Here is a 27,755-nt window from a genome sequence, read left to right as displayed (position 1 = left end):
TATTTTCACATGTAATTGGTCTGAAATGGCAATTCTTCAAATCTAAACTACAGTAAATACAATTAAGGTTTATGATTTGTTGTTCAGACTTCAGACAGCACACACATCATTTCCATGTCAACAACGACAACAAAGATCCAGATAAGTGGATCTTTGATGAAGATGTGTTTGAGTACCAGTTTCAAGTATCATACAAAATGCAAAAAAGCCAATTGCAGAGATTTATGAAGAAATCAGGGTGGAGCTATTCCTTCCGTCATTACAGTCAAATGGAAAAGATGAACAAGATACAAACAGTCTGGAGTACACAACTCACCGAGCTTTTTTCTTCGTCTTCAGACTCATCCTTCCTGGGCTGGTTGCTGTATATATATATATATTTTTAAAGATAATAAGAGAATAAATAAATTGAAATGGAAGTTAATAAGACTTTATGTGATGTATATACTTGTATACTTGTTTTTCACTATTTTTATTTTTCATTTTATTTTTTTAATTACCCCCCCACACACACACAAAAATTTAAAGACTTCATTTTTATTTATTATTACATTTTGAACATGAACAAATAATTAAACATATAACAAAATAAAGACAAAAGTAAACGTAAAAAAGCAACAACAACCAAAGAGCCAAACTAGTTTGCCCTTTGCATGTTCAAAAAGGAGTTGGAGGAAGATGAAACTAGTCCCACCCCTTCACCTTACACAAGTAATCAATAATTAACCCACTTGCAAATAATAATCCCACGATGAAAAAACTACTAATGCTATAATAAAACCAATAATCGGTAAGAGAAGAATAAATAAATAAAGGAACAACCAGTCTCATCCTTGTACTTTTTTAAAATCATATTTTTATACTTTTTCTTGATCTGCTCTATGTTTGAATATTATTTCAGTTCATCACTCATACCTCGTTCCAAAGTTTTACACCATAAACAGATACACAAAAACTTTTACTTGTTGTTCACACTCTCACATTCTTAAAATAAAACAATCCCCTTAAACTATATCTTCCCTCCCTCTGAATAAACATGCCCTTGTTGATTATCTTTTGCTTTGAACATGATTTGTGCTGTTTGATATTCTTTTTGGTCCGTTAACTTTAACGCATTCACTACAAATATTCTATTACACAACTAAACCGATACTGAGAGCAAATGAAAACAGTGGATGTAAGTGTATAAATTTGCAAAGAGTTGTGTAGTGTCGATGTAAATCAAAAAGCTTCAACGACAAGGTGGTACGGTATGTGGGGCTCATGGTACATCGTAAAAGTGATGGTCTTACGTTGATGGAGTAAGAGTTTGATACACGCTGAGGCTGTTATTTATTTTATTCTTTTAAAGCTTCAAGTAATGAACCTTTTGTTGAATTGTGTGGAGGCAAGGCCTCAACAAAGCCATCACATCACATGCAGTCACAGAAAGTCTTGGCAGGATGCAATGGCAGATAAAGTGAGACTAATAAAGGAGCACTGAACTGACAGGCACCTGATGTTGTCTGAACATCCCTGTTGACTAGCTAGTCTTCAACATAAGGTCAAAAGATTTACATATCTAATAAACTGAACAATTGATGGAAAATTATGATTTATCACTGCAACAAATTTAGAAAGAGATATGTCTTGTTTGAATTACTTTGCTGGAACTTTAAAGATGAGAGTGAACATGTTAAAAGTTTAATAATAATGCTTAAAGGAAAATATATTAGTCATCTTTTCTTAACTGATGTTTTCTGGTTTGCTGTTACGTACAGACAACTGATGCATCAGTATGACTGGTTTGACAGGGTTTACATGCAGTTTGTCTACATCACTAACTGTCACAGACTAACCAATTAAATTGTGCAATACACAAACATAAATCAGTTATAACAGTTTATGTCCCAATCACTAGTGTATATAAAAAGGTATAGACCAGACTGCTTGTCAATTAAATTTTATATCCTCTTTAAATAGATTTAAAGGATATCATGTGTTCTTTATTCTTTCAGATTTCGATTCATATTCAGACTTTCACAATAGTGTGATCTTAACGAGATTTCTGTGCCCCACCTGAGGCTTTTCATATTGAACAAGCAACCACAGTATTGCAGCAACAAGAGTTTCGGCATACTGACAAACTTCCTCTTAGACCATAGCAAAACAACTACACTGCTGCATCAGTTCTCTGGAAGCAGGAAACACAAATAAATACGATGAATGATAAGCAAGGAATAGGTAAGCATTGTTCAGTGTGGAAAAACAAAGATGAAAAGCTACAGTTTCTTGGCTATTTCAATAAGAAACCCTAAGGTCACATCACAATGATCGGATTACGTTGATGCCAATAACAACCCAGGCTAGATTAACACTTCCACCAGTCATTAGCCTTCAGTGAATGGAAGAATTTCTTTTTACCTCAGTTTAGTTCAGGTCTAGTCTCACTTTACTGACATGTCATATTAAGAAAAAGAGATCTAAATTATCATATAGATAGATATGATCATCTGCGATTTTAGACATTGTAATGTTATGTTTGTGTATTATGTTCATACTACACTGTTATATTTAGGTAGACAAGCTGTATATTAACCATTGTGTCCAATTTATAATATTTACTATAAAGGCTCATAGCCCCCTTCATCTCTGATCATCCTTGAAAGGAAAAAAAAACTTGACCCTGATTTTTTAAAAACTAGAAACTCACCTGCCATTTCCCCATTAATGGCCCTTAAAGTTAAAGTCTGAAAGTTCATTTACTCACTGATAATTGCAGAATAAAAGAGTATATGTATATATATATAAAAAAGTGAAATCACAGTACCTAAGTCATGATGAACTGAAGTGTTGAAGCGGTCCAACTGTAACTAGTGATGCTCAGTCTGCTTATAAAGGCAGCTGACGTCCAATCCCAACAGCACACGCCTGTTCCTGTGACTTAGTATTTGTGATGTTAGTTTCGTTTCTCGAGTATCACCTCTGACAAAACGAAACTCAACGTACAGCGGAGATATGTTTCTGATAGTAGTTCTCAATAAAAAATTAAGCTTTCTGAGCAGCCTTAACTAACCAGAGACCGGGTTTTTATAAGTTTCCCACTGTTAAACTCGGTTCTTCCTCTCCATAGAGGACAGTTTTTCCGCCGCTCGCTAGATGATGCTGCAGCCCCGGTTTAAATCACACCACCACCGGCCCAGCGTCTTGCAGGGAGACACAGGCGGAACACAACTACCCCTTTGTTGTGTTTTTGTGTGCGTTTAAACTTGCTTCATTGTGATGAGCACATGCGCTTGTTAGGAAGGAAGAAGACGGTATGTGAAATCTTTGTTCACGACTCGCATCCTCAAATGCTTTACGCGTTACTGTGTGGGGCGAAGCGGGGCCTGCAGGGGCGGCTGATGTCGATGCTAAGGAAGCTAGTGTAGCTCTGGCGTTCACATTTGTGTGTCGGCGATTGCTCCGACTGTTGGTGCCACAAAGCGCGTGATCGCCTGAGATTTATCATGATCGTGGCTGATAAAATACTGTGCCGGTAAACAGGAAACGATACAATGACACGATGACGCCTGGCAACGATGTCAAGTGTCAAAGCTGGCTGGCTAATGAGAAAGGGAAAAGTAACAACACTAGTCTTGTTTTCCGGGGTTTAAACCGCGAACCCTCTGGTTCTACTGAGCCACAGCCGCTGCAGGAGCGATGTGTTTTGCGTAATGCACGTCTGAAAGCGTTAGCCTCTATTTCATAATCATTTGTTTTCCCTCCCAGATGTTGCTGTCCTGAATGAAAACTCCTCCCCTGCTCTGGCCCTACAGGGGACCATGCTGGAGAAAGCTGGTGACAAAGTGCAGCAGTCAGGGCACTGCTCAGACTGTGGATGCAGCTTCAGCCTGCCAGAGCCCGACTCTGACCCTGATTCCTCCAACCACTCTGTCGCTCCTAAACAGGGGCATGACAGTCCTTCCAAATGCCCCTCCTGCCAGGAAGGCAGCAGCCCCCATAGTAATGGTCGAAGGCCACACCGGCGCATGCGCCTGGAGCCTCACAGCTGCAGCCTGTGCACCAAAACCTTCATCTCCTCCGCCCACCTGACTCTTCACCTGGCCTCGCACAACAAGGAGAGGAAATTTAGATGTAGCACCTGTGGCAAGTACTTCCATCAGTCCTCCCACCTGATGGCACACAAAATAATTCATAGCGGAGATAGGCCATTTAAATGCCCAGAGTGTGGGAAGACCTTCGGCCGCGCCTCGCATCTGAAGACCCACCGTCGCCTCCACACAGGTGAGAAGCCTTTCAAGTGCACCTACTGCGACAAGTCGTTCACCCAAAAGGCCGGGCTCCTGGCACACGTTCGTCTACACACTGGGGAGAGGCCATACAAATGCGAGACATGTGGCAAGGGTTTTAGCTCTTTGCCACTCTTGCTCTCGCACAAGGCTCAGGAGGCGTCCGGAGAGGCCAAACCAGTGCCTGCACCCCCGCTGAGCCCACCCCAGAAGACCCAAAGCAGCATGGAGGATCTGAAATGTGGGGTCTGCTGCCGCACCTTCGTACGATCTTCATACATCAGGCTGCACATACGCCTCAACAAGGGACAGAGGCCTTATCACTGCAAAGTGTGCAACAAGACCTTTGTCAAGCTGGACACTTTTGTGAACCACTGTGACAAACACTTGAGGCAGAAAAAAGATAAAAACAAGGAGGTTGAAGACAAAGTGGTTAAACCTCCTCTGTTTGTTCCACTTTCCAGGCCTCCTTCTCCTGAGTCCACTCAGGCTTTGTCGTCTGATGTCAACACACGCTCCAGATCTAAAGCAAAATGTAAAACAGAGCCATGACCAAGAGAGGACAGTTCACTGAGACGACGTCCATCTTTGACCGAGGAATGTGTCACAGCAGTTCACCCCCAGCGCACAGTAACCGGACTAAGTCATTTTAAAGAAACTCACCTCGTACTGAAACATCAAATATGTTTACAAAGAGTTTATAATACCAACATATTATTTAATTTAAAGCAACATATTTTATTTGGAATAATGAATTTCACTGTGAATAAGAAATTGTCTTTGTAAAAATGTTGTTTTAATGCATATTTTAGCCCGAAGGCTAATTAACATTTGTGATCTATCTGTGGAATAAAATGTTCACTCTAATCTTAAATCAGTGTTAAAAAAAAAAGTTTAATATCTGAAACCATTTTAAATCATGATTAAGCTGTTGTTTTCCTAAATGGATACAAGCCTGTTGGCATGTATGTACAAATAAGGATGTACTTAAAATGCTTATTGTTGAACAATATGCACATTAAAATAAAGCTAAAAACATGTTCTGGCGTTCTCATCGTCGCTTCAGTTGGACCCCAGGAGTGAAAACACATCAGTGAACAATAGTTTGATGTTAGCATTGTCAGTCATCTTCAACACTGGCTTAAACAAATGATCCCTGTGAGTAAAGTTAAGTCAGAGTAGGTGGGTTCTCCTCTGTGAACATGCTCTTGTAGCATGTTACGGTGCATCACCTGGGCCCGTAGCCATCAGGTGTACCAAGAGACTCCCACACGTCCATACTAGGCGACTCTCCTTCGACCGTCATATTCATGTTTCATTCCCGGTCAACAAAAGCTCACTGCTGCACAGAGGAAGCATTAGACTGGTTTCCTGTGGATCTAATGATTGGGAGACTGTCACCTCCACATGGGGAAACTCTTTGTCCCAACCTAGAGACACAGAAAGAAAACAAGTTAACGTTTCTATATCTATTTTTGGGAGGTTAAATTGTATAACTAAATCATTGTTCATAGATAAATGTAACCACAGTGGTCTAAAAGATAATAAACTACCACCGCCTAATGGATGTACAGTGCATCAATTGGATAAAGCTTGAGATCTTTGCCTGGCAGTTGTCTGTATCTTCCGTGCTGCTGTTAATATTCCAGTGCAGGGTAACGGTCATGTGGCGTCTCCAGACGGGGTTCCTGTGCAGGACGATGGTTCCACTGATGGAGTCTCCGGCATAGACACTGACCGGCCTGTCTAGCATGAACAGAGTCTGCTTCCAGTGTGTTGGACTAAAGAGAAAGGCCTCTAGTTAACATTAATCTAATGTGTCTTTAATGAAAAGTGAACTGCTGAAGATTCTTTTTATGTCTTTTTACTCAGAGTTGGGTCCTGTGTTTAGCTCCACGGCTGCACCTCCTGCCTCCAGGCTCTCAAAGTGAACAGTGAACCAGGCGGTGAATCCATGAAAAACACCAGACTTGTCCACGCAAAAGCGAAACTCGCCCTTCATTTCCTGAGAAATGAAACGGATACCAGTTTGTTACAAGATCAGCCTGTGTTGCAATCGCAGCATTTCGTGATCATGAAATCTCACACGGTACCTCCAGGTCTGTGACTTGCAAAGTGTACATGTCCAGGTAGATGACGTCACAGGGAGAAGTCAGGCAGTCGTCCGGCTCAATGAGGTGACTGAACTTGGGTTTGGTGAAGAACTCCTGCTGTGCCAAAGGCCTGCAAGGATGAAACATGACACAGCACCATGGAAGAATCAGTTTAACGACTTACGAGAGAGTACAACATGACCCAACATGAAATAAGAATGTATACGTTACAAACAATTATGGACTTAAACACGCATAAGTAGTTTTAACGCCACAAGGTGTGACAGTCTCTGAATATAAGCATAAGACCTGTTAAAAGTGTTTACAACATCCTGTTTTTTTTCATTCTTTGTGAAATTGCATGCTGAACTAAAACTGCATTGGAGTTAGTTAAAGGGAAGATCGGATGGTAATGTGGATCATGAACTGCACTTGTTTTTCCATTAGCCGTGATCAGATGACAACTCCCACAGACTGGTAAATGGAGCTCTGAGTTCAACTGTGGCTGAGAAGTTCCAGGCAGACAGAAAAGAATCTGCTGACTTTGCCTAAACGGTACTCAGGTTTCTCACATGTGAAACCTTCCCTGTCATTCTCTATGTATTCCATCTCTTTTCCAATGCCCACAATTACATTTTATTATTATTATTATTGTTATTATTACTATTATTAAGAGTACAGATCAACTTAATATAGAGAGTCACAATTTTTATGTTCCAGGGTAACATTAGGTATCAGAAATACAAACACAACGGTTAGATAATATCTGAAGTTGTTGCTGGGCAAAACTATTACTAGGTGCACAATGCATGTTAGAAATAAGGAAGTGAGCAAATAGAGGTACTTAGATTTACATATATGGTAAGTCATAGAACATGCAAACTCCACAAAGAAAGGCCTGAGCTGAACTCAAACCCGGACCTTCTAGCTGGGAGGCATCAGTGCTAACCACTGAGCCGCCGTGCTGCCCCCTTCCTAATATTGTGTCTCCAAAAAAGTTGTGATCTCATCTGAGAATGGACACAGGCCTTCTTGCCAGCCATGGTGTGTGACAACAGAATGTTATTGGTGGGGGGTCTTTGACTGCTATGGGTTGAGGAGAGGGGCCTCCGTGGACCAGGCTTCTTCCAGAGCATCGCACAGATAGTTGATCAGTTTGGGATCTTGTGAATTAGGAGGCGAGGTCAGCACCTGGTGCTGTTGCTCACGTTTTTTGAGTTAGTCCTAAACCATTTTTTTTGTGTGTGTGCCTGTACCGGGCTGCACCCTGCTGGGGGTGGCTGCTGCCATCACAGAGTGTCAAAAGTGTCAAAAGTGCACATCGCTACCTGGCATCTACTTGCACATCCAAGTCCAAGATGGTGCTGAGAAAGGATTAAGTAAAAAAAAAAAACTGGCAGGAACAGTATATATATATATATATATATATATATATATACACACACTGTATATAAGTGAGACAGGACATTGTTCATTGTCATACGCTGAGTAATGGTCTTACTGAAGAGGGGTGAAGTCTAGGCCATAGGGCCGCTCCCAGAAGGCCATCTTCTCTGAGTAATAGCTGTCTGCCTGACAAGGCACCAGGGTGAGGGCTGCGGAGGAGGGCCACATCACGCCGCCATCTCTGAGCCAGCGGTCCCTGGCCAGCAGGACGGACTCTACCATGAACTCAAACTAGACCAGAGGGAGGAGGGGAGAATGTATGATACGAAAACATCATGACCACTAGTGAAAAGGAATGTGATCTAACAAACCAGGTCTGCGCTAAATCCTGCAGTGGTACAGTGGCAATTCAGCTGTATGAAGCGAAGGTTTATAGTGCTGTTATATTAGAACACATTCATTTCCATTCATGAAAAACAGCAGAAACACTATCATTTATATTAGAAATGATAAAATCGAAGTGTCATTGTTACCAGGAGGCAGTTCCCCATCCACTCAGACACCAGGACGTCCACCTGCTCCGGCAGCTCGACCTCCTCAGCTCGGCCCTGGACCACAGTGACCACCTCCTCATAGCTGTTCTGCTTCACCAGCTGTCTGGTGTACTCTGCCATAGAGCTGGCCTCCACAGCATACACCTACAGCACCAAAGACACAATCGCACGTTGTATGCATCCTGCTGTTTGCACCATGCGGCATACTCCTCGGCCAGCAGGTGGGGGTGTGAGCACGCTAATGTTCAAAAGAGACAAAGTCTTGAAATCACTCTGCAGAGAGATTCCAACTGTTGACATGAACGCTAAATAAGAGTGATTTGATTAGATGCTCCAAAACATTAAACAGAATATAACTTTTTTTTTTTTTTTTTAAACTTGTGCAAAGTGGTGTTGCCCAGTGCGGGGTGCAGAGTCTGTCGTAAACATAAGAAGAAAATAAAAAGTATTTTCCATACCTCCATTGACAACACTGAACAGAGTGAATAGAAAAGGAGTACTTCATCGATTCTGGCTTTGTTCCTATTTTCAAACACTTGTTTGAACAGCTTGTTGTTTTGCTACATCCTTCTTTCTGTCCCTCCTGGAACCTCTTCACGTCAGCTGATGTTTACCCCAAACATGAAGAAAGAATGTATTCATTCAGAAGGAAGTTATGGGATTAAGCGTTCACATGGTTATCAGAGACTAATATTCAGGTGATTTAAAAGTATCAATCCGATTACAAATCCTTCCAACTGGGCCAGTCTGCCAGAACGGAGGAAGTTACACGGGGCAGTTTTGTTCCGACTGGGTTATTATTGATGATTTGTAAAATACTATAATCCATGTAAATGTATTGGCTGTTATACATATATTACATTAATGTGAACAACCATATTTCTCTGTATTTCCTACAAAGTTTACTTGGGTCTTTGTTTTTTATGTTTTAAGATGTAACACAATACAATACAGCGCAGCCTTTGTAACAAACTTTGTGTGTTTCTATGTGTGTATGTGTGTGATAAAGACCGCATGTGTTTTAATGACTTCCTAATTGGCCGCTGTTAACATTACCACTGAGGGCTGTGCCAGCTGAGCACAGAAAAGGCTGATGATGCCGGTCCCACAGCCGAGGTCCATCACCACTTTATTCCTCAGGGCAGCACTGTTGCTGAGAATAACCTGCCGGTACGTCTCAGTGCGACTCGCGTCTGACAGCATCTCCAGGTGAAGCCTCTGCATCACGGGACACAACGAAGCACAATCAGTGATGCGGTTTGGTGACGCTTGGTGATGACACGTCAAGATCGTGCAGTGTCTGCTTTGGCACAGAATTGATTGACAAACACTGACTGAAGAAAAGAGACATGAAATGAAATGGTAATTGTGAGAAATCCTTCCATCCACCATCTGTAACCGGCTGAAATGTAGAGGGTGACACATGTGGACACGCAGGGTCAATTACAAGAAATGACAACAGGAAATTGAAATGGTCAGAAATCATGTCTGATGGACTCAGGAACAGCATTTGAAGAAAAAAAAATAAAGCGCTCCTACTTATTTACATACTATTTATCACTTTTGGTCTCCTTCATCTTTCCATACAAAATCTTTCAGGTGTTAGTCCCAATGTAGGAAGAACAGTTGTTGTCGAGACTAAAACTCAATGCAATTCAAGTCAACCACGTCCACAGCAGAGCAACGACCGTTTTTATGGTTGTGCATTCAATTAGATGCTGACTTTGCACATTTCTGAAAGCCAGTGATAGAGCATCAGCGTTTTTATGCTGATTTCATGTATATGTTGTGGCCTTGACTTCCCAACATGTCTAGACTGTGTCTAGACTGGACCAGCTGACCATCTCAAAGGACCCACCTACATTACCCTGTGGGTTAAGTATAACTCTAAAACAATTGTGTCCATTCAATCAGGAAGTCTCTACAACCTGATCATTGTGGCTACAGTTGCCCTTTGTTATATATCAATATACATCAACTCAGTTGAAATAGTTAAAAATGTCAGCACGCGCAACTTAAAGACGATAAACATGCAAAAATGTAAGGTTCTTTAAATGTTCTAACCAGTGTCCCATAACTGCCGTAGTATTCTTCATCCTGCCATGGATCTTCCAGTGAGGTGTCCTCCTCCTCCACCACCTCCTCCAGGCGCAGATAACTGGCAGGAACATAACCAATAACCCCCCGCAGTTCTGCCCACCACCACTCTGGCGATGGCTTGGCACGTACGAGTAGTTTGTCTCCAGATTTAAAACTAAGCTGTGGAAATAAAGACACCGTCAGAATTAAAACTCGCTTAGAGTTATTAGATTCCCAGACGTCCTTCCTTGGACTATGTCTCTAACCTGGTCGCCGCCGCTTCCAGTAAAATCTGACAGGGCAACGTACTCCCCATCACGGGACGCATCATCCTCGTCCTCCAGCTCTGTCTGCATGTCTGACGACTGTTCTGCCGCCACGTCTGCAGTCGGTGTCCCTCCGAGAAAGAAGTGAAGAGACTTCAAGAACTATAACTTGAGTCTGTGAGTTTAAAAAAGGGGGAGCTTACTGGAGGGAAACGAGCGGCAAAACTCTCTCTCCAGCTGGCTTGTGCGTATCTTAACCACTTCCTGTTTAGACGTAAGATTGCGTTTCCGTGTCTTCACGTTGCATCGAAAATCTCTAAACTAGTACAACAACGACAGAATACGTTGCACTTATTTGTATCGATTTGAAAATATTCTTTGTCATGTTCAGCCATATTCTATTATAGTGACACAGCAGACATGTGCATATACGAGTTATTTTCCTCTTGTCTTGATTTTCCACAGTAGTTTTTTTTATTTCTAAGGTGTCCTTTAACTTATCACTGCTGTACTGAAAACCTATTAATAATTTATGCCATTTGACCCAAAGATAATTAACTCATAAAAGAGTTTGACTTGTCTGTGTGTGTAACCCTTTCTTTTTTGGGTTAACCTGAAGTAGAAGCAGTTAATAGTGAAGGTAGTTGTTGCCCTTGTAGACAAACACTAGATTAGGAGAAAATGTAGTGTTAGGGTTTTGTCCAATTTGTCACTGGATCTTACAATGTATAGTAAGATTAGTAATGAGCCAAAAAGCACACACCCCCCTTCTCCCAACAAAAAGCTCTACATTGAGGGATTTATACAACATGTTTTTCTTAACATGTCTCCTTGTTTTTGAATTAATTTTTAGCATAACAGAAGTTTCAGGAAGATTTACATGGTATAGAATATAACAAAATATTTATTTTTGTATAAAAAACAAACAAACAAAACATAATTAACATTGAACATGTGGTCTCAACACTTCAATATACAACTCCAAACAATTCACATCACAAATCCTTAAAACTGCCCTTTCTGATTATCAGGGAGATTTTATAGATCTCTTTCATCCTCTTATTAAATCAAGAGTTTTCAGTATTAATTCAGTACTTTAGAAAGCGTGTCACCAGCTGTTCAATATGGTGTCCCGCTTTGCTGAATTCTTTTCAGAAGCCATGTCACAGTCACAGTGAGAGTGTCAGCTGTCTTTTGTCTTTGACTTGAGGAAGGGCTTGTGCAGCACGTCATACAGCCGTCTCGCCTGCAGGCACAAAATGTCAACGTTATTATTCAACAAATGCTTCACCTAAGCCCTGTGTAATTCCTCACATGTACATTTCCCTCACCTTCTGAGGCCCAAGGCCTGGGCAGAGCACCAGTTCTTCCTTAGAGGCACTGATGATTCCCTCTACAGACTGTAAAGAAGTACAAAAGTCTTCATCTCTGTATGTTGACGGATAATCCTTATGACAACATCAGTAAAGGATTAGAGCACACTATCACCATTTATGAATATATGTACTGTGTACACCTGCTACTTCCTGCACAGAGCAGTTAGATAAGTGAAAATGTTGCTCTGTGTTCAGTGATACTCACTGAGAAAGTGGAGAGCAAGGTAATGGCATCAGTTTTGTTTATAGACTTCACGGTGGTCAGAGAATCTGTGACCTTAAAACAAACATTGAAATAGTGCATTGTCAAAAATGCCAAAATGCTTTTGAAAGACTTAAAATCAGAAATGGTTGAATCCACATGTACCTTTGATAGGTAGTCTTTTTCCACTTGCTCCTTGAGGAGATCAGCTGGTTTCTTTTCATATGACTTGTATGTTTCCAGGTAACGTCCTGCCTCTTCTGGACTGCCAATACAACATGGAGAAAATACTAAATTAAAAGCTTAGGTTAGGTTCCGAGGCCAATTTCTATCTGTTGGCACAGCAGGACAGAACAACATTATTAAAGCTGTCCTATCAAAGTCACCCAAAACATTCCAATACCATTGCAAGCACATGTATGAGATGGATTATATAAGGCAATAAAGCTACCCAAAAGTCAGACTTTCTTCACATTACATACTCTTTTAGGTGGTAAGGTGGATATTATTTAATTATATTGGTGTTCTATTGCAGCTTGTTCAGTGTTTTTGTTAAGTTGCTGCAGGTGTTACCTCCACGCCAAGATGAGAGTGCAGTCGGCCATGATGCAGATGCGAGCCAGCTCCTTTAACACATGATGTGGATCTTTCTGAGATGGAAGAACAACATTAGAGGGAATAACTACATTAATTAAGCCTTTACTCTGGATTGTAAATTTTCTATAAATCGAGATGTCCTTCATATTTGCATACAGTATCTCGTAAATATCAGCTGAGATCTGCAGAATGTTTCCTGAACACCTCGCTAAAAATAGCCTCCAGCTGCAGAATTCAGTTGGACCTGTTACATTACAGCCCTTGTTTTTACAGTTTAGTGTTTTGTAACGGCAGTTGCATTTGGGAAATATATTAGTGCAAGTTTCAAATATTGTGAGCACTTTGTAACGGAAAAAGAAGAACAAATATAGTATATAAATAGTATGTACATTAAAAGCTTGAGTAACCAGAGAACAGTCGGTTAAATAAATGAAATATCCAGTGTGTTCAGATTACATAGAATTTATTCTATTATCTGTGAAGTTTCTCTGTCATCCAGGTTTTTTCATACTTTTTGGACAGACTTAATTTAAAATATGCTATAATAATTTCATCTGACCTTTCCTTCTTGTTTTATAAATAGTAATAACCACAAAATGACATAGGATCTAAAACACAAGAGTCAGACAAGCCAGACTGGGTGGCACAGACTATAGGCTGAATTCATTTAGGGGGTCAGTGTCAAAGTCTGTGACACATTCTTACTTACAACGTCCACTTGGACGAGCAGCACTCGCAGGGTGAATGTCTGTCCAAGCTGCTTCAAACGGTCGTGGATATAGTTTGGGTTTAGGTTGTGATACCTCAGACTTTGTGCCAGGCCCAAAACATAGAAACACAAAACAGCACAGAATGAAAATATGTTAAAGCAGTTCACATCAAATGTGAATATACAAGTCTGTGCTCATCTGAAAGAATCTATTGTGCATGACAACATCCTGGTACGACAAAAAGATAAAATGCAAAGCAATATACACGGTCTACATTATCTGCTCTTGCACATGCAAAAAGAGTGTGTGTGTGTGTCTCCCTCACACACACACACACATTTGTGAAGCACAACAACTCACCTGAGGAAGAGCGCACAAGTTGTCTGTCCCAAGACATAGTCTGGCACAACATCTCCAAACTCCCAAGGAACGCTCCTCACAAACTTCAGAATAGGATTTCCCCTCTGAATAAGAGAAAACTAATGTGTGATGCTGTGCACTGTGCAAGCACAATCACTTTTAAAAATAAATAAAAATAAAAAAATAGCCCACTAATGAACAGGCGGTACCCAACAACTGAGCCTGAATAGAAATCAGGTGTAGAGGATGACGGCAAACAATACATACCTGTCGAGGACTGACAATAATGCTGCTCCCTGACCCCAATGGTTTCGGACCCAAGCTGAGGGTGGGATCTGACTTCTGACAGCTGCCCTCTTTTTGATCTGTGCCAACCAACTGCACCTCCTCGCTCATTTTATCCTCCTCAGCTCGAACATCTGTCCCTTTAGCCGATTCCTTAAATGTTTCACATCTTTCTGTAGCAGAGGACACTGGCTCAGTTTGTTTCAGACCAGCATCTCCAGCGCCTTCAGTCCTGAGCGGTTTGGAGGAACCATCTCTCTGTGGAGCAGCAGCCACGTTACTTTTACTCTGCACGACATATTCTGCATAAGACAAGGGCTGAGCCGCCGACCCAGGAACAGGCTTTGTAGTCGATGCATCTGAGTTTTGTCCTCCTTTGGATGAAGACTGAAACTGTGGCTTTGGCTGCAATACAAACACAGTCAAATCAGAGAATTAAATAAAATTTAAATTGCGGAAAACCTTCATTCATGGCTTTAACATCCTAACCCGACCAACACGCTGCATTGCTAAATTTGTAAACGAAGTTACACGTCCATTGAAAAAAATAACACTGTGATAAGTGGCTAAGTGGCTAGCCAGCTAGCTTGCATGTACAAAAACACGGACCAGGGTTCTTTCTTTAGTGAAAGCAGAATCGTCTAGGTTGATGTTAAACCTCTTCTTCATGTCTACCAAGTGATAAAGACTTTTCAAGTAAACACATGCGTTTCACTTGATTAGCTAAACGTATATTAACGTTACTCGGTGACAACCGGAAATGCATCTATGACACTTCCGGACAAACTCAACCAGAATAAAAGCACAGACCACCCCCATCACAGAAAGGGTCATCCAATTTCTTTATGCCGTTTAATTTATCGCTGACCGATCCACAAACTCATGTTCACGACATTAGTCCTTTGTCCATAGCAATTAGAAACCGTGTCCTCAATCAAAATCGAGATTCATATGTTCTTCCCTGATGTTTCCGAATGACTTCTGCACATATTACAAGAGCATCCAACAGCAAAAATGTTGCCGTTAGTTGTCGAGACAAGGTTGTAAACTAGTACTATAGGTAGTGGCAACGACAATTAAAAGCAAATACACACATCAAAACACACCAGTCACTATAATACGCATTTGTACGCAATCCAGTGTTCAAGTCACGATTTGATGTTTTTGCAATGTAAACTACACAGAATCGTAAATATAGTAATATACACCGAGACCAAAGACTATAAATGGCACATGTCACGTTAACATAAACCCCAAGAATTTACGGCGGGCTCTCTAAAATGAAGCGTGGGGTTGCCTAGGAGACAGTGACGCCGCCATTCAAACCGCGCAGCATGGCATGCTGGGATACCTTCTCCATCATGGCGGATCAGTTGGTCGGCTAACGTCAACGGTTAGCATATTCAACGATTCTTTGATATCACACAATTTAGGCCAGCGGGCATCGGGCATTTTGTTAAAGGGGACTGCAACCACCAGACATAAGCTGGGTAAGCATGCGTCACAGTATTTATAGTTGTGGTGAACAAACAAGTATGCTCTTTTGAAAAACATTGCAGCTACATTTTTAGCAAGTTAGCTATCTAGTTCAATTGCTACAAGCATGCTATAACGAAGCTAGCGGTAATGTCCTCGCTGGTAAACGAGCTGGTAATGAGTTGTCGTTTAGGCCGCGGCGTGCAAGAGTACTTTGCCATTACGGATAGTAAGTGTTCGCTTTGTATGAAATAAGGGCCGAAAAACAAATGCAACGTTCTTGTTACTATAACTTGGGTCAACCTTAGCTAGCTGCAGCGATTTATTAATGAATGTTAACTTTAGCCCTGGCTGTACAGGCCCGACTGTGGTTAGCCATATGTAACGTGTTGACGAACTACCATAGTTTAAAACTTTTCGTTTCTCTTACCCATGCAACTTCTGGCGAGCATGTATAGAATTGCATTTGATGCAACCAACATGGCTTGTTGTACCAGGAACTAAAAGACTTAACATTACTTAGCTAGCTTAACGTGCTTGAAAGTGAAATAACGCACTGGCACCCCTATCTGTGATGTTAGCTTTAGCATTAATAGAATGGATAACGTCCAGTGATAGCTAAATTATGTAGAGTGTATATTTCGTCGTTACCTCTGTGGTTTTAACACTCTTATTTTCAACAATGACGTGTGTAGCCTAATATCTTTTGCAAGTGAAGACATGCGTGATTTGAGAAGCCGGCGAGTTTAAGATTTTCGGTTGATTGCTAATGTTACGACACAGCAGTGCTTCTCTGTATTCATGGTGGCAGGGGCAACTGCTGATGGGGTTTGTTAAAGCTTTGTTTTTGTGGAACGAGCACTTTATTAAGTCAACCGTGGTGATTACAAGAAAAATACGCCAGTGTCCTTAAAATGTCACCTCAGCTCAGGGGCAACACAGTGCGCCCCCCACCCCCAATATTTTGTATTTAATTACTTCGGCCAAGGACTTTATTATTTTGTCTATTCTGCTTGACTAATAATTAATCTTGAAGTAATTGCAGCAATCGGCTACAGTAATTATACAAATCCAGCGCCTTTTTTTTTACTCATATTTCATATAATTGTGTTATGTAAACATAATTACCTAGACACAAATTTGCACAGATTACCACGGAACTGCTACTACCTGGCAGTGCCACTAGGAGGATCCTGGCCTGACTGACTGAGATAGTGTTCCTACTACTTCCATACAAATTGTTAACTAGACTGTTATTATAATAATAATAATAATAAAAGGCAACCAGACTTGTTGAGTTTTCTGGAAAAGTTTTCATCACTCATTCAAGTAGCTTATTCAGTTCTAAATGACTGGAAGGGAGTTTGGTTTTTCACCCACCTGAAATGTCTTCCAAGAAAAACCCCAAAAGTCCAGTTTATTATGTATTTTGTAACATACCATGACCTGAATGACTAAAATCCTTTGCAGACAACAAAATAAATTATGATTATTTCATTCTTTCAAAAAACAAAACATATTCTAAATATTAACTGTGTGTGCAGACTGTGTTAATCAAAAGAAAATAGAGTAATAAGTTACTCTGATTTTTTAATCTCAAGCATTGCACACATCCATACTGTAGATTTTTATAGCTGTAATATGGATGTGTGTTGAAAGGCTACCTGGCTTAGTTGCCTAGCAAAAAAGGGAAGTGGCTGACCAGAATGATTTATTGCAGTAAGACTACAAAATGTTCTCACACTTGATAGAAGTTGTTCAGAATTCAATGCAGCGACTTTCTATAGAGACCAGACTTGGTTTGTAAGGACTTGAGGTGGAATCTAGTGATTGTTTGTTTGTGCCTTATTTCAACACAATCGTGCCCAAACCTGATTCTTGGGACATGGCTACTGTTTGTTCCTTTGGTTATTTATACAGGTAAATAAAATTGGAGTCTGATACAACAAACATCCATTCAATTCAGCCATCAAGAAGGTTATAATGTACTGTTTTTATTCAGACTCTTTGAGGGCTGTTTTGTGGCCCTGCCTTTATCAGCCATGCAGAGAGGTAATTTTAATGTTTGGCCCGCTGCATTTATATCAATCTGGACAGACTGTCAAGAGTAAACAAATTGCATTCTAATACTGATAATGCACGCCTGCTGTGTTTTGCTCCAAACCAAAGGTGTCGTCATCTTTAGAAATTTCTTGGCACTCATCCTTGCATTTTAGGGGAAATGTTTTCAGCCCCCAGTGCTGTCAAGTTGTTATTACTTATAGTTTGTTGTAGTGTGACACTCTGTTTTCTGTTGCCTAAGAAACATTCTTTTATTTTTCTCCCAAGTGTTGAGCGAGGAAGCAGTGTACCAGTGATATTTCAAGGACCTTGTAGAAACTCAGATTACTGTCTCAATGGAGTCTGTAGTAGACATTCCCTCAGGTAAGTTAAACTGTGTACTGTACCTATTTTGTCATAGATTTTATGTTTATCCCTTTAGTTTTTGTCTCTGTGTCAAACAAATCCATTGTGTGCCGTAGAATTTGCCTTTGACCTGTATAATCAGAAATGCTGGATTCTCTGTGCAGGTGAGGATGAGGCACCCGAAAAAGACGACATAAACACCAAGGAAGGGACTGAGCCACCCCATAAGAAAAACAAGAAGCACAGAAAACACAAGAGCAAGAAGAAGAAGAAGAGGAGGAAAGGCGAGAAGGAGAGCAGTTCAGAATCTGGTGCCGAGTCGGATGTGGAGCCACCACCTCCACCAAGACCAGTTAGGACCACCAGAGCCAGGTCAGGATAACTGCAAACCGAAATAAAATGTTAACTAGTGAAAGTCTGGACAAAGTGGGCCACTTTCTGATTCTTGATGTATGGTTTTGTACATTAATTACAAAATGTATACCAACTAAGCAATGAATGAATCTCTATGCATGTTTTTTAGTTTCCACACAAGCGATCTGTAGACATTGGCACAACGTTGGCAGCTTCTTTGAATTTATTTTACTGGAATTATAACTAGTTATAAGGGTTTGCAAATTCCATTCTTTCATTTGGTGTGAGCTCCATGTCACTGCTCTTTAACTTTACTATGAGTTAACCGACTTTACCACATAAGTAAAATTGTGCAGTCTGCCAAGCTTTCCTAAAAAATAACATTTTTTCTTTTAGTGCCAGACTAGCAGCAGCTGCAGGAACTGTAGACCATGCTGCGGTAAAGGATGAGGCCAAAAAGGATGCAGTTACAGGTAGAAGAAAGTCATACACAACCATTTATTTTTATATCGTATTCTTTCTTTATTCTTCATACTTATTCTATACTATGTTCTTAAAGTAATGGATTTGTTCCCTTGTTTTTTTTTTTAATGATGGCTTTAGATCGTGTGGATGTGGAAGGAGACACAAAATCCAAAAAACACAGACGACATGCTGCCAAAAAGAAGAAAAAGAAGAGGAAGAAAGATGAAAAACAGGAGAAGAAATCCCCATCTCGCTCTCCATCTGAAAGCAGCTCAGCTTCAGGTTCAGAGTCTGAAGGTGAAGGAGACCTGGTATCGAGGCAGGTTGCAAAAAGCAAACGTGGGGAGGAGAAGGTAGTACCCGTCCTCACTCAGAAACCTGAATTCCTTGGAGCAAAAAAAGAGGAGATATCAGATTTGGATGTGTCTTCAACTGGAGGGAAGGGAGGTAACATCAATGAATTGGAAAAGGATATGACATCAACTTCTGTGAGCCAGTCTGAGATAACACAGATGGCAACAGTTAAGGTTAAGTCAGAGGGGAGTAATGGTAATGGGGCATTCAGCCATGCCCAGGAATTGCCTGACATCATCCCAAAACAGGAAGGTACTACCCCAAGAGATGACCCAGGCCTGAAAGATCAGACCAATTCAGTTCAGAGGGATTCCGTCAAGGAGTGCAAATCGTCCAGGTCTCCTTCCCCTTCTAAAGGCCTTGACATAAAGAGAACAGAGTCAGGTCAGAGTCGGTCACCGTCACCTAGTCTCAGCAGGCAGCAGTCTGGTGGTCAAACAATGGATGTGGTGAAAGGACGGCCAAGAAGCCATTCCAGGTCAACCTCAAAGGAAAAACGTCCCTCAACACCTCAAAAATGTCGACCGCTCTCTCGTTCCCAGTCCCGTTCTCAGTCCCCTAAATCACAGAGAAAGTCACTGTCTCCATCCCACAAGTCTCAGAAGAAAGTTAGCCGTCGTTCCCGATCTACCTCTCGCTCCCTCAGTCCAAAAAAGAAGGTGTCAAAATCTCCAAAGAAGTCCAAGTCTCCTAAACGACGAAAGAGTTCCCTGTCCATTTCCCCAAAGCCACGCCGAAGTTCTCCTACTTCTAAAAGAAGGGGGTCAAGATCTCCTAGGCGTACAGGTCGGAGATCCCCCTCCTTATCTCGGTCTCCAAGGAGGAGTCGTAGGTCAGAGTCACGGTCCCGTGGAACAAAGCGCTCCAGGACCCGTTCACCTAGGCGCAGCGGTGCAGTTAACAGGCGTTCAAAGTCACGTTCTATTAACAGAACACGTCGCTCTCGTTCTAGATCTAGACGTCCTATTCGTCGCTCCAGATCACGATCCCCGGCAAGACGCGCTGGAGGCAGACGCTCCAGAACCCGGTCTTTGTCTAGGCGCAGGAGGTCACCACCCCCCAGATCCCGACGATCACGCTCCCGGTCAACCCGCAGGAGCAGGCGAACTCGCTCACGTTCCGTTGTAGTACTTAAGCGCAACCGTCGCTCCAGATCCAGGACTCCTCGCAAACGGACCAAATCCAGAACCCCTCCCTCTCGACGGCGGTCGAAATCCCGGTCACCAGTGAGAAGGCGCTCGCGGTCCCCTGCCAGGAGAAACCGCTCACCACCAAGGTCTGCCAAACGCTCCAAATCTCGCTCATTGTCTCGAAGGCATCGATCAAAGACACGATCACCACAGCCTGGCAAGAGGAAGTCCAAATCTCCCAGGAAGAGAAGGTCAAAGTCTATATCAGTGTCTGCTGAAGTGAACAGATCTAAGTCCAGATCAAGGTCTGCATCAAGTGATGGGCAGTCTGACACCTCATCCCCAGCCAGATCCACATCTTCCTCCCCAGTTAAAGAGAACCAGTCTTCCTCTTCTAATGTGGAACAGACAGTTGGAGAAAAGGCAGTTGGAGAAAAGGCAGCTGGAGAAAACGGAGGTTTTGCAACTACAACAGGCAAGACATTTTTTCCTACATCTACATTAAGTGTTTTATTCTCTTGAAATGTCCATGTCTTAATGCCATGTCATTTAACGTGCCTCATGCAGGTTCTTGGAAACCCATGCCCTTAGCACCTGTCTCCAGCTGCGAAGCTGGGAGCTCTTTAGAAAAGTTGCAGGATCAGCTTCCTCCCAGCCCTGACAAAGAAGACCAGAAGGAGCATAACAGCTCGTCCAATGAACGGGTTTCCAGGTCCAGGTCAGTTTCCCCAGAGCCGGCCACTGGTCCAGATGGGTCAGATCAGTCAGAAGGCTCAGAAGAAGCAGAAGAATCTCCTGTCAAAGTGATACCAAACGTCCCGAGAAGCCCCTCTAGGTCTGTATCTCCAGTACAGAAGAAACAGCTGTCCAAGTCTCGCTCACCTACAGAGGACACGAAACTTTTACGTTCAGCTTCATCGCCTCGACGTTCAACCTCAAAGCCTGCATCCAGAAGAAAGCAGTCCAGGTTTGTGCTGTGTACAAATTCGTTGTACATCATGTATTAATGTTTATACTGATCCTTAAAAGCGTTCTTGAAATTACCTACACATCTTCATCAAGAACAGGCGCAGTTATTCATCATCCTAAAATCTGTCTTTCCTCAGGTCCAAGTCCCCAGTAAGGAAAAGAGAATCCGTCTCTCCATCAGAAAGGAAGAAGCGGCGATCTAAATCGCCTGCCCGACGACGGAGGTCACGATCACGTTCAGCCGCGCGACGCAAGCGCTCACAGTCCAAGTCACGAACCAGGATCCGCCGCTCTAAGTCCCGCTCTCCAGCACGCAAGAGACGATCCCGTTCGCGTTCACCCAATGCCAGGGGAAGGAGGAGGTCCAAGTCGACAGACAGGAATAAGCGATCCAAGAGTCGCTCCACGGGCCGAAGGAAAAGGTCCAGGTCAGCAGACAGAAGCAAGCGGTCTAGGTCTCGTTCCTCCGATCGCAGACGCAGGTCGAGGTCAAGGGGTCGAGGGAGGCGCCCAGTGTTTCGCAGCCGTTCATTTGATAGACGGGACAGGTGGAAGAGGGAACCTAGCCATTCTCCAGTTCTCATCCTCCGCAAACAACGTCGGTCAGGGTCGCGGACACGGCGCAGTACCAGCAAGACTCCTCCGCGCCTCACTGAACTGGGTAAAACATACATTGTAACTAATGACAGTCACGTGAAAGACTATCAGCCCCTTCATTAGATGTTAAATTTGCCACTATACATTCAACAGTTTTACATTATTTGTTTTTATTACTTTATTTCATGCTTTGTTTTACACTGTTAATAATCTGGCCCTATTTTCCTCTTTATCTAACCTTGTTGTGCCCTGTTGCATCCCCCATCCCTCTGTCTTTCACCCCTGTTTTTCTCAGATAAGGACCAGTTACTGGAGATAGCCAAGGCTAATGCTGCAGCCATGTGTGCTAAGGCGGGCGTTCCCATTCCTGAGAGTCTTCGGCCAAAAGCCATCCTCCAGCTTCCCCTGCCCACTCCATCTCCAACTCCCATCTCCCTACCCTTACCCTTACCTCTTCCAATGGGCATGGGGATGCCCAACATGCCGAATATGTCTAACATGGGTCCACTGGGGATGCCCAATATTCCGGGAATGCCCAGCATGTCAAACATCACCATGAGTGCCGCTATGGCCAGTATGACTGCAGCTACTATGACGGCTGCCTTGACAAACATGGGTGCCCTGGCAGCCATGCCCCCACTTGCCCCACTTCCTACCATTACTAACAAGCCGCCCCCATGCCTCGCTCCCCCTACACCATCTCTTAATCTGGACCACATTGAGGAAGCAAAGAGGAAGGTCACTCAGCAAGCTAACATACATACCATCAAGGAGCTTACTGAGGTAAATGTGTGAATGTGTTATTGTTCTGGTTTAGTGCATTTATAGTATGTGTACATGTTGATCAAAACAATATTGAAAAGTTTGTGCTCCTCAGGCTCTATGCTTCAGATTATCCAACTTTAATTTGACTAAGTTTTGCATCAATATTGAAAGGACTGTGTGAGATGTAGTCCTTTTTTTTGCACTAATTGCAACACTTGACAAATAATTGGACATAATTGGCTACTAAAGGTTTTTTGGGCAGCTGTGTGTCATTTCAACACTGCCTCAACCACCAAGTACTCGCATATGACTCGAGAGATTGCCCAGAAGTAGAGATTATGTTTTGATTTGGTTGGAGGGGTCCGTCAATGTTGGGAGCGCGTCCTTCACCATGAAAGTAGAGAAAGCAATAAGAGATAGAAAATGGTTTGATATGACAGTTCACACACTCTAAACTAGAAAGAAAACTCATTTGATGGTGAAGAAAAACATTTCAGGACAAAGAAAACTCCCTCACGACTGCACAGCAAGTCATGAATGCTTTCCAGACTGCAGGTGTACTCGTTTCATCTGACAGTCACATAACGAGACAAGAAGACATCATGGTTATAATGTCACATGAGTCACAACAGGATGGAAGCCTCAAAACAAGTGGAGTTCTCAAATAACTCTTTATTGCCAGATGCTACAAAAACGGCCACTATCATTTTTTTTTTTTTTTTACCATGACATACAAATGTATTCATGATAAAACTTAGATAAATCAGCACACATTTGCATATTACAGAACTCCGTTTATCATAGCTCTGTTAAAAACATACTATTCAAATGTCTGTCAGTGAGCGTTATATTTACAGGAACTCGTAGAGACATAGTTTTGTAGGTTTATGTACCTACTTACACTTTACATTATTATGGGAATTACTAATCAAACCATTGTGTGAAGATTCTGTCATTGCACTTTTAATTATTCAAGTTATATTTATCTTGTTTTGTTAAAAAAAATAGCTTGCATGCAACTTTATTCTGTAAGTTTTCACTTACCAAAATCCAGTTTCCAATTCATTTGTGCATTTTTAGTTTGCATAGGGTGCAAATTTGAGAACCATCTGCCAGCTTTACCACACTGTTGATGTGAAATAGTTTAGCCAATGTCAGCTTTATATCCAGACAATACTTTTTCGAGTAATAAAGTGATGCAGTGGAACTCTAGCTTTTCTGTTTAGCAGCCCAGGCTCATTAAAAACTTGAGAAGTGGACAGATTTTCACAATCAATCTTAAAACATTTTTTTGTCAGTGGCCATATGGTCAAAATCAGACAAGTTATGCAGAAGTCTGTGCTGTGTTACAGCTTTGACAACAAATACATTTCTTTTCCCTTTCTGAATTTGTCACAAAATATTACACATCAACTAAAGACTCTACGTGTTCATCTACCACACAGTTGTATCTACACTGACTTAAACCTACTAAACAAAGATTTGATGCAACATCTTAAGGTGATAACAGTTATTTTATTACACAGCGAAGGGGCCTGAGGGGAAAAACGTGTGAACTGTTCATTATCTGTGCATTCAGTTCTTTACAAACATAACAAATGTTTTTTTTCCTCCATCCTTTTTTTGTAGAAGTGTAAGATGATTGCAAATAGCAAGGAGGAGATGGCCATTGCTAAACCCCATGTCTCAGATGATGAAAGCTAAAGCTGCCAAGCCTTCACGGTAAAGATCTCCATCTTTTATCTCATCTTTGATTTCTATCATACTTTTTCTCTTTATTAAAGTTTTTGTTAGTTTCACAACGTTCTGTGGAGATTTAAAAAATAAAAAACATGCTTTTATATTTTCATTTAAAACATGTTAAATTATCCAGGAAAATACGCATTAGTTGCTTTATTTTACTTTTAGTTACTGACTTTTTGGGCCGCTTGTCATTTTATCACATCTTTACTTTGTAAAACTTGTTCAAAACATAGTTAATTCTGTTCTGTAAAAACACCCTGTGCTGTCGCAGGCTTCTCCCGTAAAAGCATCTATACTTGTCGACATTGTTGTTTAATTATGCTGCCAAACCGCCGGCCGGTCGTGGTGTGGTTTTCTGCGTACATCAACACGTAGACGCTGTGAACAAAGGCGGCACAAAGGAGAATATTTGGGGAGATGTGGATGTTAGACCGCAACGTAGAAGTGACACGACTATAAATCGAGCTTAAAGCCGGCTACCCACAAATACATCTAACGAGACTAATTGAACAATTGGCCAAACTCTACACTGTAAATCCCTATTTAGACGTTCTGACAATTCAGGCGCTCGTTTCATTTGCGCTGACGAGGAGTTATAACTAAATCTAAGGATCTGTGTAGATCTTGATTGAAACATGATGTTCACACAAACGTTGATTTTTTTATTTATTTTTTTTTCTCTGTCTCTGTTGACGTAGAGCTACCCGTCAAAGGACTGAAGGAGTACGTAGGAGAGACGACGTATCTTCCCACAGGTCCCTCTGTTAGCCAGGTGACTTGAGGAAGAGCAACCCTAGTTGTCACGGTTCCAACGTAGGAGAATCTGCAGCAGCCACGGCCCCACTCTGCTCCCCAATTTGTGTCTGTTTGTGTGAGAGCGAGTGACTGGCAGACCTCACCTGTGATACCACTGATGACTGGACATGCTGATGTGTCAACAGTTGTGTGACTGTACAGTGAGTGTGAGTATGCGTGTGTATATAGTGACTTTCACCACCGAACCCCTCAGTGCTGCTGCTTTATTCGAGCAGTCGCAAAGACTGAAGAGGAAGAAAAAAAAAAAAAAAAAATAGTGGCGCAAGTGTTTTTTTGTAAAAGTTCTAAGTTTCTCTAAATTTGTTTTACCTTTATGCTTTCTTAAGGATTGTGATAGGTGGAGACCGCTTCCTTGTTCTGCTGTATTCCCCCTCAGTTATCACTAGTCCCTGGTTTTATAAGCGAATAACGCAGATGAAGTTAGAGATAGCCGATCCGTACGCGTGGTTTGATTTCACACGCTTGGATCTCCAGAGTAAGAGCGTGACCACGCGTCGTCACTGTAACAAGATGCCAGATCCGATTACTTTGGAGGAAGGGAACAATTGAGTGTTCGGGCTGTAACAGAAGGTTGTTTGAAATCTGGCTATGACAAACAGCATCTCAATTCACAAAACACAAAGTAATTCGGTGGATGTGCCCTGGGTGGGAGCTGTTTCCCTCTGTTTTTGAAGCATCAAACTAATCTTTGACTATATTTTGGTATTTTGTTTGAGCTTTCTTGTGGATTTTTCCGTTCTGGAAGCATGTTTTGCTCTAGATTTGATTGGACCATTCATTTTCAAAGAGTTTTGAGTTATTTTTATTTTAAGGTGCACGTAGAGGATATTGATACTTTTTTCTGGAAATCGCTGACGACAACACTTTAAAAAATAGAAGAAGAATTTAGCTGAGTGCAAAGTGTTGAAGGGACTGTTCTATCATTTGGACCTGTGGAGTATTTGAAAACAATGTTATCACAAAACCCCCGGTGATACTTGACAAGTGGGGAAATAAGATATGATTCATTGTAGTTTTCCTGATTAGAAATAAGGTGGATATGCATATTTCCTAAAACATGGAGGTAATTATTACTTATTTAGAAGAACATTTCTAATGCATAACAAGCAGTTTTAGAGCGACAAATTGTTTACTTTTTTAAATGTACACTTCAGTGGTGTTTTTTTTTTTTGTTTTTTTGTTTTGTTTTTTTAACACATGTGGACAACATAATTCATTTTATAAGCTCTGAGAGTGACGGTTGACTTGTACTGTATAATGTGGAAAGTAAGAAGTTGAGTCTGTCCTGAGCCGTGTCACTGTTTAATGTTTTTGTGAAATGGACAATCAGGTTCTTTGTATCAAGATGCTCGTTTTGGAGAAAGAACAGTAGCCACGTGAAGTGTACTCATCCCACTTTGGGTTCGTGTGGCAGACAGGAGAGAATGGCTATTGAGAAGAGAACGCGTAATACTTAGCAAACATAAACCCATTTCATTTGATCCCCCCAAATAAGTTCAATATCTGCTTTTCCTGTAAATGGCGTTGCCCTGGCCTGTGTAGAATGTGCCGGGTAAACATATTTCACTGATGCCGTTTGTCTCATTGGAACTGAAGAACAAAGACGAACTCGGTGCTTTCGGGGAAACTGACAGGGAAGTGTTTGGACTCATAATTCCCATTTCTGTTCAATGTAGGGAGGAATAATCCATCCTGCTTCATCATCCTCCCAATGCCCAGGGCTGTTTAACTGTGGATGATAACCTGTGAAGGCTTTGTCAGACTTTAACTTTACTTCCTCTGTAGTGTTGGATTGATTCCCCCGATGTAACAACTAGCTGTTTTAATGACTGAAAAGGAAGAAGAAAAATGGATTTTAGGATCAGTTGTTATTGTTTTTCTGACATGCTTGCTTTGTACATAAATGTGTTGACGATTATTAAAAACCAATTATCTGTTTAGATTTGTTCAGGAAGTTGTATCCATATCACACACACACACGGCCACATTATTTCACAGGTATTTACATTTATTTCACAATTATAAGTAGAAATATAAGCTGGTAAGTGAGCTTCAAAGTTACTTAGTGTGCTGCATCTCCCTCCAGTTTTATAAATCAAATAGAATTTGGTTTTTGATTTAAAGCTGTGTGCAATACTTTGCAGTGGACACAATGGAACATACAGTTCATAATTAATGCGCTGGATTTGAAATATGCAGCGCATCATACATTAAAGCTACGATGGCCAGTAATCTTTGCAAACCAGATCTCTGCTTTTATGTGGAGGACAAAAGGCCATCAGTCCAAGACGTTGCTTTGTTAGAGTGATCAATTGACTGTTTATATTGTGAGATGAGTTATTATCTTTTAATGAATTCAATTTTCCGAACCGTGATCGTAAAATGAATGATGCGCTGCTCAGTTTTCAGTTGTCCTCTGGTTCCGCCTAGTGGAGCTCAAGATTAGCTTCAGAGTAATCTGCCGGTGGGGGAGAAAAATGGGAAGGGAGCAGTTTGTTTAA

General features: G+C 41.5%; 4 protein-coding genes across 4 annotated transcripts; 2 read left to right on the top strand and 2 right to left on the bottom strand.

Annotated features, from left to right (window-relative positions):
- Positions 1-2,997: 2,997 nt before the first annotated feature.
- Positions 2,998-5,310, top strand: LOC125017710 (zinc finger protein 239). The gene is made up of 2 exons (XM_047601157.1): positions 2,998-3,296; positions 3,751-5,310. The coding sequence occupies exon 2, from the start codon at positions 3,804-3,806 to the stop codon at positions 4,821-4,823; it is 1,020 nt and encodes a 339-aa protein (XP_047457113.1). The 5' UTR covers positions 2,998-3,296; positions 3,751-3,803; the 3' UTR covers positions 4,824-5,310.
- Positions 5,146-10,896, bottom strand: prmt2 (protein arginine methyltransferase 2). The gene is made up of 9 exons (XM_047601156.1): positions 10,650-10,896; positions 10,369-10,563; positions 9,361-9,522; positions 8,284-8,448; positions 7,866-8,041; positions 6,365-6,494; positions 6,140-6,276; positions 5,878-6,052; positions 5,146-5,701 (listed from the first exon to the last, which is right to left on the bottom strand). Exons 1-9 carry the CDS (start codon positions 10,737-10,739, stop codon positions 5,669-5,671), a joined length of 1,263 nt encoding a protein of 420 aa, XP_047457112.1. The 5' UTR covers positions 10,740-10,896; the 3' UTR covers positions 5,146-5,668.
- A 639-nt stretch (positions 10,897-11,535) lies between these two features.
- On the bottom strand, positions 11,536-14,964 carry ercc1 (excision repair cross-complementation group 1). Its single transcript, XM_047601070.1, has 9 exons — positions 14,789-14,964; positions 14,162-14,584; positions 13,895-13,998; positions 13,534-13,633; positions 12,801-12,877; positions 12,393-12,492; positions 12,231-12,302; positions 11,981-12,049; positions 11,536-11,895 (listed from the first exon to the last, which is right to left on the bottom strand). The coding sequence occupies exons 1-9, from the start codon at positions 14,846-14,848 to the stop codon at positions 11,833-11,835; spliced, it is 1,068 nt and encodes a 355-aa protein (XP_047457026.1). The 5' UTR covers positions 14,849-14,964; the 3' UTR covers positions 11,536-11,832.
- A 555-nt stretch (positions 14,965-15,519) lies between these two features.
- Positions 15,520-27,194, top strand: sona (SON DNA and RNA binding protein a). Its single transcript, XM_047600886.1, has 10 exons — positions 15,520-15,669; positions 17,984-18,079; positions 18,226-18,433; positions 18,812-18,888; positions 19,019-20,839; positions 20,932-21,331; positions 21,471-21,994; positions 22,226-22,713; positions 24,325-24,417; positions 25,137-27,194. Exons 2-9 carry the CDS (start codon positions 18,052-18,054, stop codon positions 24,397-24,399), a joined length of 3,621 nt encoding a protein of 1,206 aa, XP_047456842.1. The 5' UTR covers positions 15,520-15,669; positions 17,984-18,051; the 3' UTR covers positions 24,400-24,417; positions 25,137-27,194.
- Positions 27,195-27,755: the final 561 nt, after the last annotated feature.

This window comes from Mugil cephalus, chromosome 12 (genome assembly GCF_022458985.1).
Source record: "Mugil cephalus isolate CIBA_MC_2020 chromosome 12, CIBA_Mcephalus_1.1, whole genome shotgun sequence".
NCBI classification, from domain to species: Eukaryota; Metazoa; Chordata; class Actinopteri; order Mugiliformes; family Mugilidae; genus Mugil; species Mugil cephalus.
The sequence above is the reverse complement of the archived record's forward strand: the minus strand, read 5'-3'. Positions and strand labels throughout refer to the sequence as shown.